The sequence below is a fragment of the Falco cherrug genome, chromosome Z (assembly GCF_023634085.1).
Source record: "Falco cherrug isolate bFalChe1 chromosome Z, bFalChe1.pri, whole genome shotgun sequence".
Lineage (NCBI taxonomy): Eukaryota > Metazoa > Chordata > Aves > Falconiformes > Falconidae > Falco > Falco cherrug.
Genome location: NC_073720.1, coordinates 74,446,187 through 74,463,076, shown reverse-complemented (window position 1 = coordinate 74,463,076; position 16,890 = coordinate 74,446,187). Strand labels below are relative to the sequence as shown.

General features: G+C 42.4%; 2 protein-coding genes across 2 annotated transcripts in view; one reads left to right on the top strand and one right to left on the bottom strand.

Annotated features, from left to right (window-relative positions):
• The window catches only part of INIP (INTS3 and NABP interacting protein), a 231,057-nt gene that overhangs the window by 128,598 nt on the left and 85,569 nt on the right, over positions 1-16,890 (top strand). The gene's annotated exons all lie outside the window — the stretch shown is intronic.
• Positions 220-16,426, bottom strand: HSDL2 (hydroxysteroid dehydrogenase like 2). Its single transcript, XM_055698431.1, has 11 exons — positions 16,322-16,426; positions 13,231-13,394; positions 12,694-12,792; positions 12,454-12,568; positions 9,860-9,963; positions 8,779-8,877; positions 3,705-3,899; positions 3,151-3,222; positions 1,617-1,811; positions 893-1,021; positions 220-445 (listed from the first exon to the last, which is right to left on the bottom strand). The coding sequence occupies exons 1-11, from the start codon at positions 16,336-16,338 to the stop codon at positions 333-335; spliced, it is 1,302 nt and encodes a 433-aa protein (XP_055554406.1). The 5' UTR covers positions 16,339-16,426; the 3' UTR covers positions 220-332.

The following is a 16,890-nucleotide window of genomic DNA, read 5'->3' as shown; positions in this document are numbered from 1 at the left end:
ACAAAATCTGCAGGGTGACTATTGCTCAACCCACCTTTTTTATGGGACATGTGTGCAAGCAACCATGTGGGGAAAAAATTCACTTCAGGCATCCTGCCTGGACTCACAGGAGCAGAAGTAAAGAAAACATCTGCAACCTAATATGCATATTCTTGAGAAAGAATTCATTTAGTGACAAACCACTTATTGTCTTAATCAGTTATTTCTTCTATAAAAATGTCACATTTTATCCATATTTATTAATATTGCATCAAAGAAAAATGAGGACTACCATTTTAAAACGGCATTGCATTATATATCAAAGGCCACTGTTCTGCTAGTACGTTTGACCCTCACAGTTTAGAGTTAAGCTGGGTCAACATCTTCTCAAGCTTTATTGCTAGCGCCATGTTACCTTTAATCCTTAATTTTCCTGACATGAAGGCCAGGGTTGGCTTTAGTTTACCTAAAAAGAAAGAACAGAACCATCAGAAAATGAAAAGGAACTGGAGACAACAACAGGAAAACATAATGGCCACTACAGCAAGACCTAGCAACTACACCGCTACCAAGTTCTGCAGCAAACAGTGCAGATTTAGGAAGCATGGGCCAGAGATGTGCAGAACCGAAGTCCAGCAGTTTGACTGGATTCTTTCTGAAGCTACACTTGTTGCTAGAATTTCAGCACCTGGTTAATAAAAGCAGCGTAAGTTTTTGTGCTCTTCCTGTTCACAGAACGGAAGAGGTCAGAAAAATCTGAAGAGTTATATCGTACACTTTCACTTGAGCAACAAAAAGTGAAAAGCTCCTCCATCCCAGGATCACAAGTGAGCAGGCTATCTTATATGCCCATCAGCAGATTTTCTGGGCCTCAGTACCTGTGCCTGCCATGGCAAACGCCTTTGTCACTCACCTGTGAACATCTTCACAAAGTCAGCACTCGACATGCTCATAACCACATCAGCCGTCACAGGTGGCTTTCCAAAACCAGCACTCCCACCGGCAGTTTTCAGGTCAATATACCACGTGCCTCCTTCATCACCTGCACACACAGTGAAAAGAAGTGACAAGGCAGCAAAGAGCACTGTGCCCTCCCTGTTCCTCCCTGTCACATGGCCACTACTGTGTCTGTTTGGAGCAGTTATGTGATTGTATATATACTGGTGGTGCTCTGCAACAAATTATTACTTGCCCCATGTTCTGCAAGCAGGCAAAGCCATCCTTTGGCAGATGCCCCACAGCACCATGTATTGGGGACATTGGCAGAAGAGCCCAAAGGCAGCACTTGGCTGACAAGAGTTGGTGGCAGCCAGTGCTTTTAACATGCCAGCACCCCTGTCTTACCATCACACTAACTTGGTGCAGTAGGGCCAGCACAGTGAGAAAGCCTGCCTGCATATGCCAGGAGTGGCAGCAGCTTCCTGCATGTGCTGAAATTGGTCAAAATAATAGAATACCGCATGTTGGAAGGCACCCACCATAAGCATCATTGAGTCCAGAGGAGCTCCACACTGAACAGAACAAAAGGTGGTCTGTTTCAGAGTCAGCTAGAAAAGGTGAGTGCTTCTGTTTGAAAACACCAAGTGCCTTTTGCTAGGGGTGCGTGCATGTGAAGGTTTTACAAGTGATGATCTTACCAGATAATTCAAACTGAAAGACACCCTGAGTAGTTTTCACATACTCCTCACTCATTGCTCCCTGAATAACTCTGAATGTTTCTGCAACAGGACTCAATGGCTTGGCTGAAGCAGATTCTGTGTTAACCTTAGCTCCATCTGATCCTTCATGCTGGGATCCGCTTGACTTCTTCTCTTTGAATGCTTGGGAAGCACCTACAAGAAAGAAATTATTTTTCTCTTTCAAATGCAAAACACTTTAAAACTGCATGCAGAAATATGCGTAGAGAACTCAGTTTGAAAAGATTTAAGCTTCACAGTAGGGCAAATCAGTATCTTCCACTTCAGTATTAATACTAATAAAGGATGTTCTTTGCACCTGGGAATCTGAACAGGTGTAGAGCACTAAAGGTAACTCTGCAATGTATTTCACTTCTTAATACGTCAGAAGAAAACTGAAAATAAAACCACAGCAAAATTCTGACTGTACACAGTTCATTACAAATGCTTGCACAGCACATTGATTTATTTTTTGTGACTGCAGTTGGGAGTCTATGGATTGTGTTAGAAAACAATGTCTTCATTAGGTATCACTTTCACCTCAAAATACTTGTCTTGTCTATCTTGCTAAGAACATGGATATTTTCATTAATTCTTCTGCAAAGGCTTCTAAGCTAGAAATCAATTCGCTCCTTTAATCAGCATGTTACTATACCACAGTGAACATTTCCATTTAAGAATACAGGACAGCATTTGCAGCTTAGAAGGCTGATGAAGTTGAACAGCCTCTAAACACGTTGCAGAAAGTCTCTTAGGCCTCTTCAGCATCAAAAAACACACTAGGACTATTCTGCAAGTCCCTACTAAACCTGCATTGTGAGGTCCAGGGAACTAACATCATCCATCCCTGGCAGAACAGTCCTAGTGTGATTGATCAAAAAGTATTTTCAAGGGAAAGGGACTGTCCAAACTTTGTGTCCTCTGCCCTTCTCTTATTCCTATTTTGGCACTCCTGTCAAACCTGTTAAGCATTCTTACTTGCCCTCCTACTTGACACACAACAATTCTGAAAAAGGAAAACTGATGCTTTTCTAAAAAAGACTTCTCCATGTCAACTAAAGAGATATTGAAATTGTGTAAACTGTGCAAGTTTCATCTAAGTAGCAATGGAAGCTCTACATTGTGTTCTTCTGTATAAACTTAGCAAGGCAAATGAGACACTCCTACAAAATGTGCTGTTTGCTCTTTAATTCCTTTTTCCAGCAATGTTTACCTGTGACCTTCATACTATTGCAATTCAGATGGTTAAAAAGCAGTCTTCAAAATAAGGTACTGATTTACCATGGAAGTCCTGCAGAAGGTAACATTTTCCCCCTAGCTTTAAGTAGAGTAACTTCCAGAAACCTTACACTCCAAATGAGAAAACGGTTTTTGCCTAATAGCTTGAGTGGAATCCAAGTTCTTGGGAGAAAAGAATTAAAAACCCACTTGAAATACAGAGGGCATTCATTATCGTCAGAAAAAAAATGACTTTTACACACAGTGCTTTCCCTACCATATCCTTCTGGTTTCATAGCTGTCATGTCACCTTCAACATCCAAGAAGAAGTCAGGCATCAGGGGGTGACCTAAAAGGGAGGAAAATTGTAATAGTAAGTCCAGGTAAAGTTGGACAGCACAAACAGGAATCCATTTTGTACGAAACTACAGCCAAGTCTTAAGTGCAAAGTACAATCTGAAAGGAAGGCATAGAATAAAATAACACGTTTAGTCTGGTTCATTGAAAATATGACCTAGAAACCCCTTAAAAGTTGCAATGAAAAACTTTTGAAGGAAAAAAAAAAAATGTATCCCACTAGCTGGTAAATAGTAATACATACATCTACAGTGCAGGTACACTTTCTTTTCACTGAAGATTTTTTTTTAATTTAATAGGCACTTGACTAGACTCTCAATGGACTCATACGTGCCTTCCATGAAGACATGTTCTGAAAGCTAAGGCAAAGCAACTTTTAATTTAAGAGCCCCTAGCAAAAAACCTACGTTAATATTCTCCCCACCATCATTCCCCCTTCCTGAATTTACTCCTCACCTTAAAGATCTGTTTTACCTGGTGCAATTGCATAGACATCAAAATCCTTAACTCCTTCTTCTCTCAGCAGAACTTCATCAATAATGAAGTTTCCAGTGAAACTTTTTGGTTTTGTTAAAATGCAGTATGCAGCATCTGCAAGGATGTCTGTTTTCCTGCACTGTTTTTCTATTCCAGATCCTCCCAGCATATCCATAGCAGATGTATGTATGGCTAGAAAGTTTGGAGAGTAAAAAACCAGCACTTTAACACTGATGACACAAAATTCCCATTTCTCTGGTAAGTACACAAACTTTGTTTTCCTTTCATGCAAAAAGAAATTGTAGGAAGACAAAGCTATGAAACACTACCAACCAACAAACAATTCTCTACAAACACAAGTAAAAATCAGAAATCTATTAAAGGAACCAAAATGTGAAATAATGGGCAAGACTTTTTATGACATTCACATCCCTCTATCCCTTTATCAGTGCCCCTCCGTCATGGATTTCCTCCAGGTAATTCAGTACATGAAAAACTAACAGGACAACTCTTTTTCTCAGTGAATGTATGATACATCAGCCACTAAAAGGGATTTCCTTTGGTGATTATCACACTGAAAATCTTCATGCTTAGTTTTAGTCTTGTAACAACTCCCATGAGATACCAAAGTGCCTCTCCTAAGTTAATGAGACATCAAATACCAAAAATTCAAATAATTTGTTCAGTATTTCACAGAAAGGCTGTGTTAGACCAAAGAATAAAATTCACACCTCCTAAGGTTCTGGTTGTTTTATTAACCAATTCTACGAAGTTTTGCACGATTCCATTAGTCTTCTTTATGCTTCCCCCAAGGGAGCTACTAACATTGTGGCATGTTTCAGCCTAAGTCTGTAATTTGCTCTTCCAGGCCAAGGTATCCATTCTGCTTTTCTTTCATCTTGTTCCACAGAGGCCATTTGGCTGTAGCTTTTGACATCTGCCATGTTACTGTTTTCCCCCCATATAGTTCTGCCTCATGACTTTTTCTACTCAACGCTCTGCCCCCAAGTTTTGGGACAGATTCACAATTCCTCTCCTATACCTGGTGCTAGCAGATCCTGGAAGTGGAAGGACAAACCTAATTGTACATCACTTCTGTCCTCCTTTCGGTGCTTCAGTTCCACACAAAGTAACAGCAGCTTTGATGCAGAAGTGATCCCAACATCCCTTAAAGCAAAGAACAGGCACTGTACACATCTATCTGAGCTGGATCATTCACCTTCCAAAGTAGGAACTGGGAAGAAAGATGGCAGTCTTCAGTGCTGGCCAGGGAGACCCTGTCAAAGTGTTTTCGAGGAAAGTGCACAAGTGGGTAGATCTCCCTGATGACTTGCTTATTTACTCTTCTGTGGTGAGGATTAGTCCCTAGGTTTCACTTACCTTTGACCAACCTCAGCTTCTTTTTTTCAAATCAATTGAACTGCTATAAATATAACAGTTTTATAATATAATATAAACATATTTATATTTATAAAATTTATAAAACGTATTTATAAAATAATATAAACCAAAACTGGCAAATAGATGTACTGTACATACACCTAGGCCTCCCTAGGTCTTTTTCCCATTTTTAAGGATAGAAAATAAATTTGCATCAATTTGGTCTTCCGAAATGCAATCTGTCCTGCAAAGTTTTTAATTTTTAAAAAAAATAATTACCAACAGTTCAGACAACATTCCTTTCGAATACTCTGATGAAATTTACCAGGTTCTGTTGACCTGAATATATTCCACTATTCTGAGGATTCATTAACCTGTTCACTTTTCCTGGCCCATGCTTCTGCCACTTTTCTGTTAATATCAACTGTTCTTCTGAGCACAGTAAGCCTATGTTCACAGATTGAAAAACTTTTATTAGAAGTTTTAAACAGGTACTGCCTCAGAGCCTGGCTGCACCTTGTTCTACCTATTTCATGTAAAGTGCTGCTTGTTTTCCTTTAATGCACATGAAGAGTCTTCCAGTTCTGTCCCAGAATACCTCTAATATTTATATGTACTTAGTGATGGGCTCACCCCTCTTTCACTTCTAGATAAATGGAGAGCTCCTGGCATCTTAGTATCAGCATACTTTCACACGTTCAAAAAGCTGGATTTACCAACAGATACTAGCATCCTTACTACCACAAAGGCTAATCACATTTGTATGAGATTACAGTGGATTCTTTAATTAAGAACAACTTTCTCACTTTTGGAAGACAAACCTTTAGAAAGAACATTTTTTTATACTGGAGAATTTGCACATTATTAATCTCTTTTATACTTGAGGGCACATCAGTTTTCATGGGGGCATCACTGATATATACAAACTTTGAGAGCTCATCTAGTGTTTCTAACAGTCTTAAACTGAACGAGCAAGAATGGATTCAGCAAATACAAAGCTCTGTCTGCATACTTTTGATTTTATAGAAAGCATAATTATTTTTTAATTACTTTGCAGCATGCCACCAAGAGAAATCTTTATAAAGAAAGCATTTATTAGAATATGGTGTTGTCATTTGTAAACTGAATCTTCTTGCACTTCCAAGCCTCATGTTCTGCAGGTTCCTGAGGGGAACAGGTATTAGCTGCACTCTAGAAGAAGTGTGAGCTTCTGCAGTGTTGTCCTCTTACTTATTTCAGCAGGTACAAGTTAGTTACCAAGGACACAGTAGCACTCTAACGTACAGAGAAAGATACTACTTTCTTTGGTTTGGGTCCCCCACTGCACCCCTGGTAAGAATGTCAGATTCTGTAGACGTTTAATTAATACCATCACAGACATCTTTTATTACTAGACCATATCTGCGACACTGGTACTATAGCATATACAAACAGTGGAAAGAAATAATGTATTCAACTGTGCAACGTACGATTTAATGTAACTTCTACCTACAAAGTGAGCCAACCTTCTGAAAAATCTTCCATTGTGCGTCAGTGGACAAATCCTACTAGGTTGTGCTTTCCCTTGCCAAGAAAAACAGGAGGCCAAATTGTTCAGATGGGTGGGGAAAAACACCTACATTGCAAAATAAAGACCTAGTATAACCAGCTGGTCCCTGCAGGAAGAATTCTTTAGCTTTCAACAGTTACTTGGGACCCGTAAAACCACCAGTTTGTTTACACGACAGCAGTGGATGCTTTCTCCAGCATATCCAGTATCACAGACTGAAGGTGTTGAAAAATCAGAAAGCTCTGGAGAGCACACATAATGTGTCAATGCAGCATGTAAATATGTGCACTTACAAGACACATGTAATCTTCTAACAGCTTTTGTGTGAGAAAATAAGTCAAATCAGCAATGTTGTCTGCAGCCTGATACACATCTATCTGTCTCAGTTAGATACTTCCTTCATTGTTCTTAACGCTCATATATGTTACAGTGTGTAATCAGTCAGTGACCAAAAAACATAAAACTGTAGGTAAAGATCACCTCTGCTAATGGAAAATCAAATTACTCCTACATATAGGATTCTGAGGAGATATAAAACACATTTAGCACTGGCATTTTAGGGACAAGCCAGACAGGAAGGGCATGAATCTAGGAAAGTCTTTAAGAACCAAGTTTCACGGCTCTATTCCAGATGACAAAGACAGATCCTGGGAAATCTCCATTGAAACTTTTCTGAGGTTCTCCTCAAGCAAGTTGGAAACAAGTGCATATTTAACTCCTTCAGAAGTGAAAAAAACAACAACCAGATATCCCAAACCTAACAGATGAGCTTTCACTCCACTGCCAAGAAGGCAATGCAGACCCTGAAGTTGTACTGAAGGCAACTGGACGTATGTCAAAGGTGAAGAGTTTATCCTTTTAGACAGTACAGGTTTTGTGATGATGTAATTATCATGAATGATGTTATTATTATTCAAAACAGTCAATCCATTACCAAAACATTTCTATGGGTAAAACTCACAGTGTGAACAGAATTATGAGGCACCCATTCACTGGGATAGTTTAAGATGCAAGCATCCAGACCAAGGTCTGTCAGACATACTAATTCAAGTGCTCAGCAGAGTATCAGCTAGGGTATTTAAGCAGAGAAACTCAGCTGATTTTGACTGAAATAATAAAGTTTTGCCCATTTTCTTCCTTACCTTACAGAAGCAAATCACAGAGTTCTAGTTCATACCAGAAGTTAAAACAGGCCTGCAGTGCCTAACAGGAAAACAATGAAAAGTGTCTGGGCACAAACACTTCTTACACTGGAGCACAAACTCCAGAAGAGGATCTTGGTTTATGTTTTTATTTCCTCTTCCTTCTTCGCTCCCTCCACTAATTAAAAAAATACACTCTGCTCTTGTAATGTTACATAACACAGTGACTGGACTCACACCATTAAAGGGCAGGATTACCCTCTGTCTTTATGGATTTTAATATCAGTATCATTTCTGCACATAGGTGTTATTTGGGGTGAAGAGACTGGCCTCTTTGGCAAACAGCTGACCAGACTTTCAAACAGCAGCCCTGATCAACACTGACAACAAACTGAAGTTAATACAACATGGGAGGATTAAGTTGTTTTTCTTCCATAGCACACACGATTTTCCTGTGACTTGCAAGCAGATGGTTCTATGAACAACTCTTTGGTGGCCTGCTATGCCAGATCTTGTAGGAACAGGGTTTTTTTATAATTATTTCTGCACTTACAGAGGTATCTATTTTGTAGTTCCACCTACACTCTGGCAATTTAACTATTGAGGAATTCTAAATAGTACTATATACACAGACATTTAATACCTACTAATGAAAGCATGCTAATACTTTTGTGATTCTGTCCAAACCAAAACTCTGGGTGCACGAGAAAGAGCACAGACAAGTCAAATACTATACAGAACCTTCAGCCAACTGAAAGGGTTGAATGGGTTGCAAACTGGCTGCAGATGAGTTTGGATGAAAGTGGCAATGGTCTAGTGAGAGCTAGGAATGAAAACCAGCACATATGCAGGATGAACAAAGAATATACAAAATAACTGTCTGGTCTCCTGAATCAATTCCTGGAGAAGTTCGAAGTACATTCAAAATTAAATAAAACAAGCTGTAGAAGACAAAGTCATTATTTTAGTACCATTAGAAATAAAAAAAATATAAACCCACCTGTTTTAGGCCATAAAGCATTGACAGCAACTTCTCCTCTAAATTCTTCTGCCATTCCCAAGACACACATGGACATTCCATATTTAGAAATGGTGTAAGCTAAGAGAAGAAATATAAAAAAGATAAAAATTTTCACTATCAACAGAACTTTAATTATGATGGAAAGAAAACCCAAATTATTTGTTTATAAGGAAAATGAAGCTTTTGAGGACAAAAAGTATCTCCCTTAAGCCAAAATCTCTCCCTTCTCCCCACCACCCCCAGCAGATAAAAACTGGGGTTGGGAAAGTCTGCCATCTTTTCACTACAAATAAAATGAGAGCTACACATGTTTTGACAAAAGCAATCACTGAAGCCTAGCTGTATGGCGTTGTCGTTGTGCTTTTTATATACAGCACGCTAGCAAGAGTGCTCAATTTTTTTCAACAGGCCCAAGGCATACTAGCTGCTAACAACCAAAAGTGTATCCTACAGAAAGCAAAAATGTAAGGGAGAAGAAAAAAAAATAAAAAAAGGAAGTTCTAAATCGTTGCCATTAGATATTTTGAGAAGGGAAGCTTCTGGGGAGAAAAAACTGGGACTTGCTGGAGGAGTTTAACATGACAAGTGTCCAGAATTGAAAGTTTTTTACAGTTTTAAAATGAGCATCATGAACTTCATGACAAAATGGGGTCCCCCTCCCACATCTAATTTCCATTTTAAAAGACAACATTGAACTTTATCTCTATTAAATCAAACGTGAAGCTTAATCAGTAGAAAATAGATTTTTGGGTTTCATTCTCTATTTGGAATAGAAAATATTTTGTATTCTAAAAGAATTTCAATGAAAAAGCACAGACTCTTACCTTGAAAACATTCTTGAAAAGATAAAGGACATAGTGGGCCATGAAACCTGCACTACGTTTTCCCACAAAACAATTTACTTTAGGTTAGATACAAAACACTGTGGGGGACTGTTAGTGTCAATCTGTGTATAGTGCTAAAGATACAAGATCTGGCATTCTGGGCTGGCACTCCTGCACACTTCACCAGGTATTTATGTGGTTCTCAAAAATTAACAAAGGCTCTGAACGCTACTCACCACAATGGTTTTTGAACCACATGGGATTCAGATTCATAGGTGGGCTGAGGTTCAGGATATGGGGGTTCCTACTCTTCCTCAAGTGGGGAAGGCATGTTTTAGACCTGAAAGATAGATTCATACAAATCAGTCAGCTCTTATTTCATGGAACACCTGTAATTACACTAAAAACCACAGCAGCAGACCAGTATTTTCATTGAAGTCCACTAAGCTGAGATCCTGCCCCTGTACCAATTATTTGATATAAAGAACAACAACAAAAGCTATCCTAGCTTACTTATCTCAGGCCTAGTATTCATTCCTGCTAACTGGACCACATTCTCCCACTGGTGCAGCAGCATCTACTAAAGCTGATTTTCCAGAGGTTTAGAAGCCACAATCTCCTTGTAATAGTTCTGGTAGGCGCAACAAAACACTGTAAGGCAACAAGCAAAAATAACAGCACAGAGCTGTATATTTAGTCATAAATACATTCTCTTTTGATCCAATACCTATTCCCTCTTTAAAATCACGTTAAAGAAATACTATATAGTGATAGGCTATTACAAATACTCCAAGTAAAACTGAAAGCCTATTCTCTGGGAGAAACAGTGACTGGGAGAGTCACTATTTCATTCGACTTAGAATTCACACATTACTGTAAATCATATCTTTTACTTTATAGAAACAGAATTCACTTTTAGGACTGTGGTACACTTTCGCATTTGATGTCTACTGGAAAATTTTTGACCAAGCTTCACAGAGAGAACAGCACCACAGCAGACTACACTACTGACACATTTCAGCAGGACCCATGCATACTGTCAGCCACAGAAGGGACACCTTCAACTGCAAAATCATTATAGTAGTAAAGTAAATAATTTACCACCTGCTTAAATGTCCTGGGGTCTCAACATTTTTCAGTGGCAGTGTGTGAGGTTCACTAACAGATGCCAGGTGCCTGTGTCTTTAAATGCATAGGAACTATGTCAACAGGTATACTCTATAAAATGGTACATCTTCCCTAATTCCTCCACACAGACAAAAAATCCACATTTTTTTTAGCTATTGTAACTTTCCTACACAGACAAAAAATCCACATACTTTTTTTTTTTAACTATTGTAACTTTCTGAATACTAAATTGGAAACAACTCTACAAATACGAACACAATGTACAAAGCCAGAGGAAGAAAAGGCCAAAATGTTTGACTGGGTCTTCCCAATTTACAGTTATAAAAGCAATGACAAAGACCATTTGTAACTTCCCTTGAGAGGAATTAATCTTTCATATACTGTTCTATTCACAGCAACCTGGAACGTGCTTTTTCATCTTTTTAAGACAGAGCAGCACCTAAAGGAAAGATGACTTAAAAGAATTCTCCATTAATCTGAGATAGCTGGATGTACCAATCACAAAGCGATTATTACTGTTGGATGGCAAGGGGGAAACAAAGCTTGACACTGGCAATATAGTGGAACCCATTCAGAGACTTAGCAAGAGATATCCACAAAGCATTTTCTGGAATGTCAACCTCCAAAAACAATTTTCCTTTCCAAGTACAGAACCACTTACACCTATAGCTTATCAAAAGTAGACCCCACAGGCTGGAAGCACAGAAATCTCACTCTGTGAGCAGTCTTTCTTTCTTCCACCTTCCCTCTCCCTCCACGCTATCCACATGCTGTGCACTGCCTCTCTAATTCAGAAAACTATGTGTGTTTTTACAGTATTCCAATGGCAAATCCCCTCACTGATTCTTAGCAAACAAACATTAAGGAATATAACTGTAGTTATCTGATAACCAGATTCATCTGCACAAAGGACGACAGACACTACTCTAGATAAAACACTGATACAAAAGCTCCTGATCACACCAAGCAACAACTCAATTTAGAGAATGGGCATCATTCTAAGGGCTTTTTTCTTTTCCTTCAAACACAACCCCATCAAAATAAAAGTTTTAATTCTAAACCAGAGCAACTTCAAATGACATCATGTAAATCTAAAATGATCCCACCTCCTGAATCCATTTCCAAAAAATAAGCAAAACAAGGACCACAGGAACACTGAAGTCAAATATTGGTATGTTAATTTAAATAAATGGTAGAACTGGTAAGCTGAAAGCAGATGGAGAACACTTGAGATTGTTAAGTTACATCTTTAACATTTCTCTTTTACCTATGCTGTTATATGATGTCTCTAAATATAAGAAAGAAACTTACGAGAACAAAGCTGAGAAACAAGATGTTACACTTGAAGTATGCAAAGACTTAGTAATTTTGCTTGAAACAAAAGAGCAGATAGCATTCAGCAAAGCCAAGCGGGAGCTCTGTTTGAAATAAACTAGTTTCTGATTCTTACCTGCATGGAGGGGCTTTTGAAGACTTAATGACTACAGTAATAAGGTTCCCGTGTACTCCAACTTACAACTAATTCTTGCTGATACGAATTTCAAATCAGCTGGCCAATAACAGGGCAATTTCCTGTGAGCACATGTGGAATACTTGCACCTCAACTCTCAGGCAGCAAGACAGGTAAACAATTTCTCAGAAAAACTGAGATAAAGTCATTCATTTTGTTACAGTTACTTTGCTTCCTTCTCTCAGCACTTACGTCAGGTAGGTTCCTCGTACATTGACATCCATCATAAGATTGACCTTCTTCGTTTCTGTTTCCAAAGTGCCAGTCAAAGAGATGGCGCTTGCATTGTTCACCAAAATATCAATGCCTGGTTTTAAAATAAGGCACTTCACATTAGCATTTAAAGACAAAAAGCACAAGTAAGGCAGGCTGTTCTTTCCTTTTTTGTTTGAACACTCTGCCTGTTAATGTCTCCCCCACACCTCAGCGTACCTCCAAAAGTCTTCACAGCCTTCTCCACGGCATTAATAATTTGCTGTTCTTCCCTCACATTAACGACACATGGCAAAGCCTTTCCTCCAGCCGCTTCAACTGCACAATTAAAAAATTAAACATGTTAAAATTTGCTCTCGGGTGGAGCAAACAGCGTGAGCCTACTGAGAATCTCTCATTTGATGACATGCTTCAAGAAGACACTGAAAATCACACGCTCAAGTTGAAACCTTTTCACACACTGCAAAAAGAACAGGGAAGCCCAAAGCAAATCTCAACGCTGAGAATGTGTATGGGACACACATACATCTCAATTAACGTAGCATTTTCACATCTATATGCACGGGCATCTTCATTACAGTAATATTTTGATACCTCCCAGCAGTCCTGGGAGGCAAGAGAAGCACAAAACTGACTGTATTGAAGGTAAGTTGGAGCTGAGGGAGTCTACACAGGTTTCCACTCAGGTACAGCAATTAAACTAGGGCACACACCCAGCCCAGTACCTGAACCCTGTCCTCATTTGTTACAACTTACTCTCTGCTGCAGCAGTGTAGATAGTCCCTGGAAGAGTAGGATGGGGCTCAGCTGTCTTGGCAGCTATCACAATGTTGGCACCGTCCTTGGCAGCTTTCAAAGCAATGGCCTTGCCAATGCCCCGGCTTGCGCCTGTGATGAAGAGAGTGCATCCTGCTAATTTCCTAAAGGCAAAGGGGGAAGCGGAGGGTAAAGATGAGGAAGAAAGCAAAACCTGTACATCATTGACTTCTAACACTCTTTAAGGGCAAAAGTAATGAGCACAGTCTTCCAGCCAGGCAAACCCCTCCATCGATTTACCAAGAAGGCCCCCTAAACACAAAAGGAACGGCTACAGCCACAGCACAATACGGTTCCAGGGAAGGCAAGACCACTCCCTGAGTTTGCAAACGCTATCGAGCAAGAAGGCTGCGCAGGTCACCCAGTTACACTTCTCCCTGTTTGTAAAATGATCCAACACAGTGTTTGCAACAGAGCTGCTACCTTGTAAAAACAAATGCTGGTTTCTAATGAGACAGCGCACCTACGCAGCTCCCTGTACCTTACTGGTCACGGTCCTCTCGACACAAAAAGCGGCTGTCTCAACGCGGCGCGAAGTTCAAGTCCAGAGCCACAATGCCAATGCAGGGAGCCGCGCGCAAGTGCCAAACCCTTGATTTTCCAAAACGGCAATTACTTCCCTTAAAGGCTTTACGTTAAAGTCAACAGTTTCCCAGCAGCCACATTTAATCCAATGCCCCCTCCCCAGCCCCCCTCAATGGGCCCAATCCAAACCTCCTGAGAAACTTAACAAGTTTTAAGAGCGCCTGAAAGATGTCTGGCTTACACAAAGCAGCACCGCATTTTTGAAAAGCAAAAGATCAACTCCAGTTTGAAGCATACTTGACAATAAAGCCTCTCGGACCACAGGTTTTCCGTCTGAAGGGACGTGCGATTCAGCGCTCTGCATAAAGCTTGTGCTGCTTTCCGTAACTCCATGGAAAAAGCCAAGAGGTTCAAGTTTCCAGCCCCAGTTAGAGAATGCATGTAAACCACGTGCCACAGCAACTTTGCTTTCCACTCGCATCACAAATGTTACACACCGGCCTCCGAGCCTGCAGTAGTTCTCCTTTCACTCTGGGCCAGACTTGACTTACTCCTCTTTCTCCAGGTCGGCTTTGTCCCTCCAATCCCAGAGCATCCCTCTCTAAAACACTGCCTAGGAGGGGCAGCGTTTGCTTTCAGAAGGCAGAAAACTGGGATGGGGCAGGGAGGGGGAGGGATCTTCCCCTGCAGTGGCAGGGTGAGGCATCCGCAGGGATGTCAATGAAGCTCTACAGCTGCCGTTTCAAACAGATTTTCCTCTGCAAAACTGGGTCCTGGAGAGGCACAGGAGAAAAAGTCTCACAACAGCACAGCAACTCACAAAAAGTGCTGCCAAGAGTCAAGTCACACACACAGTTATGGAAGTTCATCTCTGGATTACATCGAGTGTAAAATTTAGTCAATTAAGGCCAGAATCTGGCTTCTATCTTCAACCAACTAATAGGTCAGCACACTCTACCTTAGTCAGGGAAGATGTAAATGAGGTTCAGTGAGAAGCAGCTCTGAAGGAGAAGGAAGGTGAGGAAAGCTGGCAGAGCCCCTCCAGTGCCAAGAGTGGTCTATTCAGGAAGACAAGTAGATGTACCAGCAGACCCGCACGGCTGCACATGGAACCCATGACTCAGCTCCCATGTACAAAGGTGTCATACTGGGAGCAGCAGCAGCAAGGACAGGCCGCAAAGGAGGAATGAGAAATATCACCCAGGCATGTTGGAACAGTGTCAGGAAAACCAAAGTTCACCTGCAGCTCAAGCTTGTGGAGGACGTCAAGGGCACCGGGGTTGGTGCTGCTACACCTCTTGAAATATTTCTTGTGTCCCCAATAGCACTGCCCAGAATTTAGAGCATTTTACTCTGCTAAGCAAGCTGCAAAGCTTGCAAGACTTATGATTTATTTCTTAATTCACTTGGCAGCCCAATAATTTGCAAGGTTTTAAAGCACGCGCTTGTCCAAAATCACTTATGACCTGTTCTGTGAAGGCTGCATCTTTATTACTTTCATTGCAGTTGAATTCTGGCAGTAAGGCAGAAAATGTCAAAATCACCTCTGTACCCTGCAGCCTTGGGGATCTTGGAAACAAAACATAGGTTTCTTTTTCACCAGGCATGACTGCTAATACAGAAACCTGCAGGGCATGTCAGCGATAGTTTTTAGAGCTTGCTTACATACCATTTAATGAATAAACCTATTTATAACACAGGAACGAATGACACTAACTTATCTTCCCAGCTGTCAGCAGTGGCAGCTCTGAAAAAAAGGCAAAAAAGCCTCTGAATTAAGATCCTAGACTGGAAGGAAATTTGCCAGGTAAGAAAGAAGGTACCGGCTTGGAATGAGAGAGTGCGAGAAAAACAGTTTAATACCCATTAAAATCACAGATACACTACCTAGTTTAAACTCCGCCAATAACTATTTCCATTGCCAAACGCTCCACTCAACGACACTCACTAACGGTCCCGACGAATATTTCCAGCACCTCTGCGAGTTCCCACCCGCCCCCTCACCCCCCGGACTTGCTCAGGCCTCCCGCCAGGCCCGGGCTCCGCCGCCGCCGCCGCCCCGCACAGCGCCCGCAGCCGGCCCGGCCGGCGGGGCGCGGGGTGCCAGCAGCGCCCCCTCGAACCCGCTGGGGACAGCAGGGCCGCGGGGGCCAGGGCGGCACCACCCCCCGCTGGAAACGCCCCCCACCGCAGGGGCATTCCTGCCCGCCGGTACAGCGATTCACTTCCAGGCGCTTACAAGCGCCGTGCCGCGCCGCGCCACCCGCTTGGAGGGAAGCCCACAGCAGCGCCGAGGGGAGCGTCCAGCGAACCGCCACAGCGGCCCCCGGCCGACGCCCCCCCCGCCCCAAGAGGCCTTCGGCGGCTGAAGAGCCACGGCTTTTACCTCAGCCTCGCCGCCTGGCGCCGCCTCTGCCGCCGCCTGAGGAGCGGGAAGCGGCAGCCTGGGGCGGGTTGGGGGGGCTCGGGGGGCGTGGAAGGAGAGGGGAGAGCGGCGGCACCTTACCCTGTGTTGGGCAGCATGGCGGCGCGCGAACAGGCCGCCCCCGGGCAGGGCCAGGGGCAGGGGCAGGGGCAGGGGCAGGGACCGCCCCGCCTGGCGCAGCCGCCGCGGCGGCGCGGGGCGGAGGTGAAGGGCCGAGGGGCCGGGCCGTGGAGCTCGGGGCGCGGCCTCCGGGGCGGTGCGGGGGGGACGGGACAGCCCGGCTGCGTGAGGAGGCCTGCGGGGCTGGGACGACCCGGTCGGGGCGTAAGCCAGCCGGACGGTGGGTAGGGGCCCGCACGGAATGAAGGGAGGGTGTCACTGCAGGCCTTCCTCAGGCTGCCTGCTGGGAAACAACTAATGGCAGCGAATGTGAATGTTTTTCCCCTTAAGGATCGCTCAGGAGCGTTGAGGTGTTGAGCAGACCCTTTTCCCAAACACTAAGCCTTTTTATCTTGAAAAACGAGGTACTAAAGTAACTGTCGGGAGCAACGCTCACCTGCAACACAATGTGGGGTTTGTTTTACATGATGTGGTTCAAGCCTGGTGGCCTTTGAATGTGTCTGGACACCCATTTGGCATCTTCTGTGGAC

What these genes read in the sequence shown, in the direction of transcription:
- HSDL2 (XM_055698431.1), bottom strand. An exon ending in GGCTGTGAAGACTTTTGGAG is followed by an intron (nt 12,569 to 12,693) that starts GTACGCTGAGGT and finishes TTTTAAAACCAG; the next exon opens with GCATTGATATTTTGGTGAAC. An exon ending in TGTCTATGCAATTGCACCAG is followed by an intron (nt 3,223 to 3,704) that starts GTAAAACAGATC and finishes CCTCCCTTTTAG; the next exon opens with GTCACCCCCTGATGCCTGAC.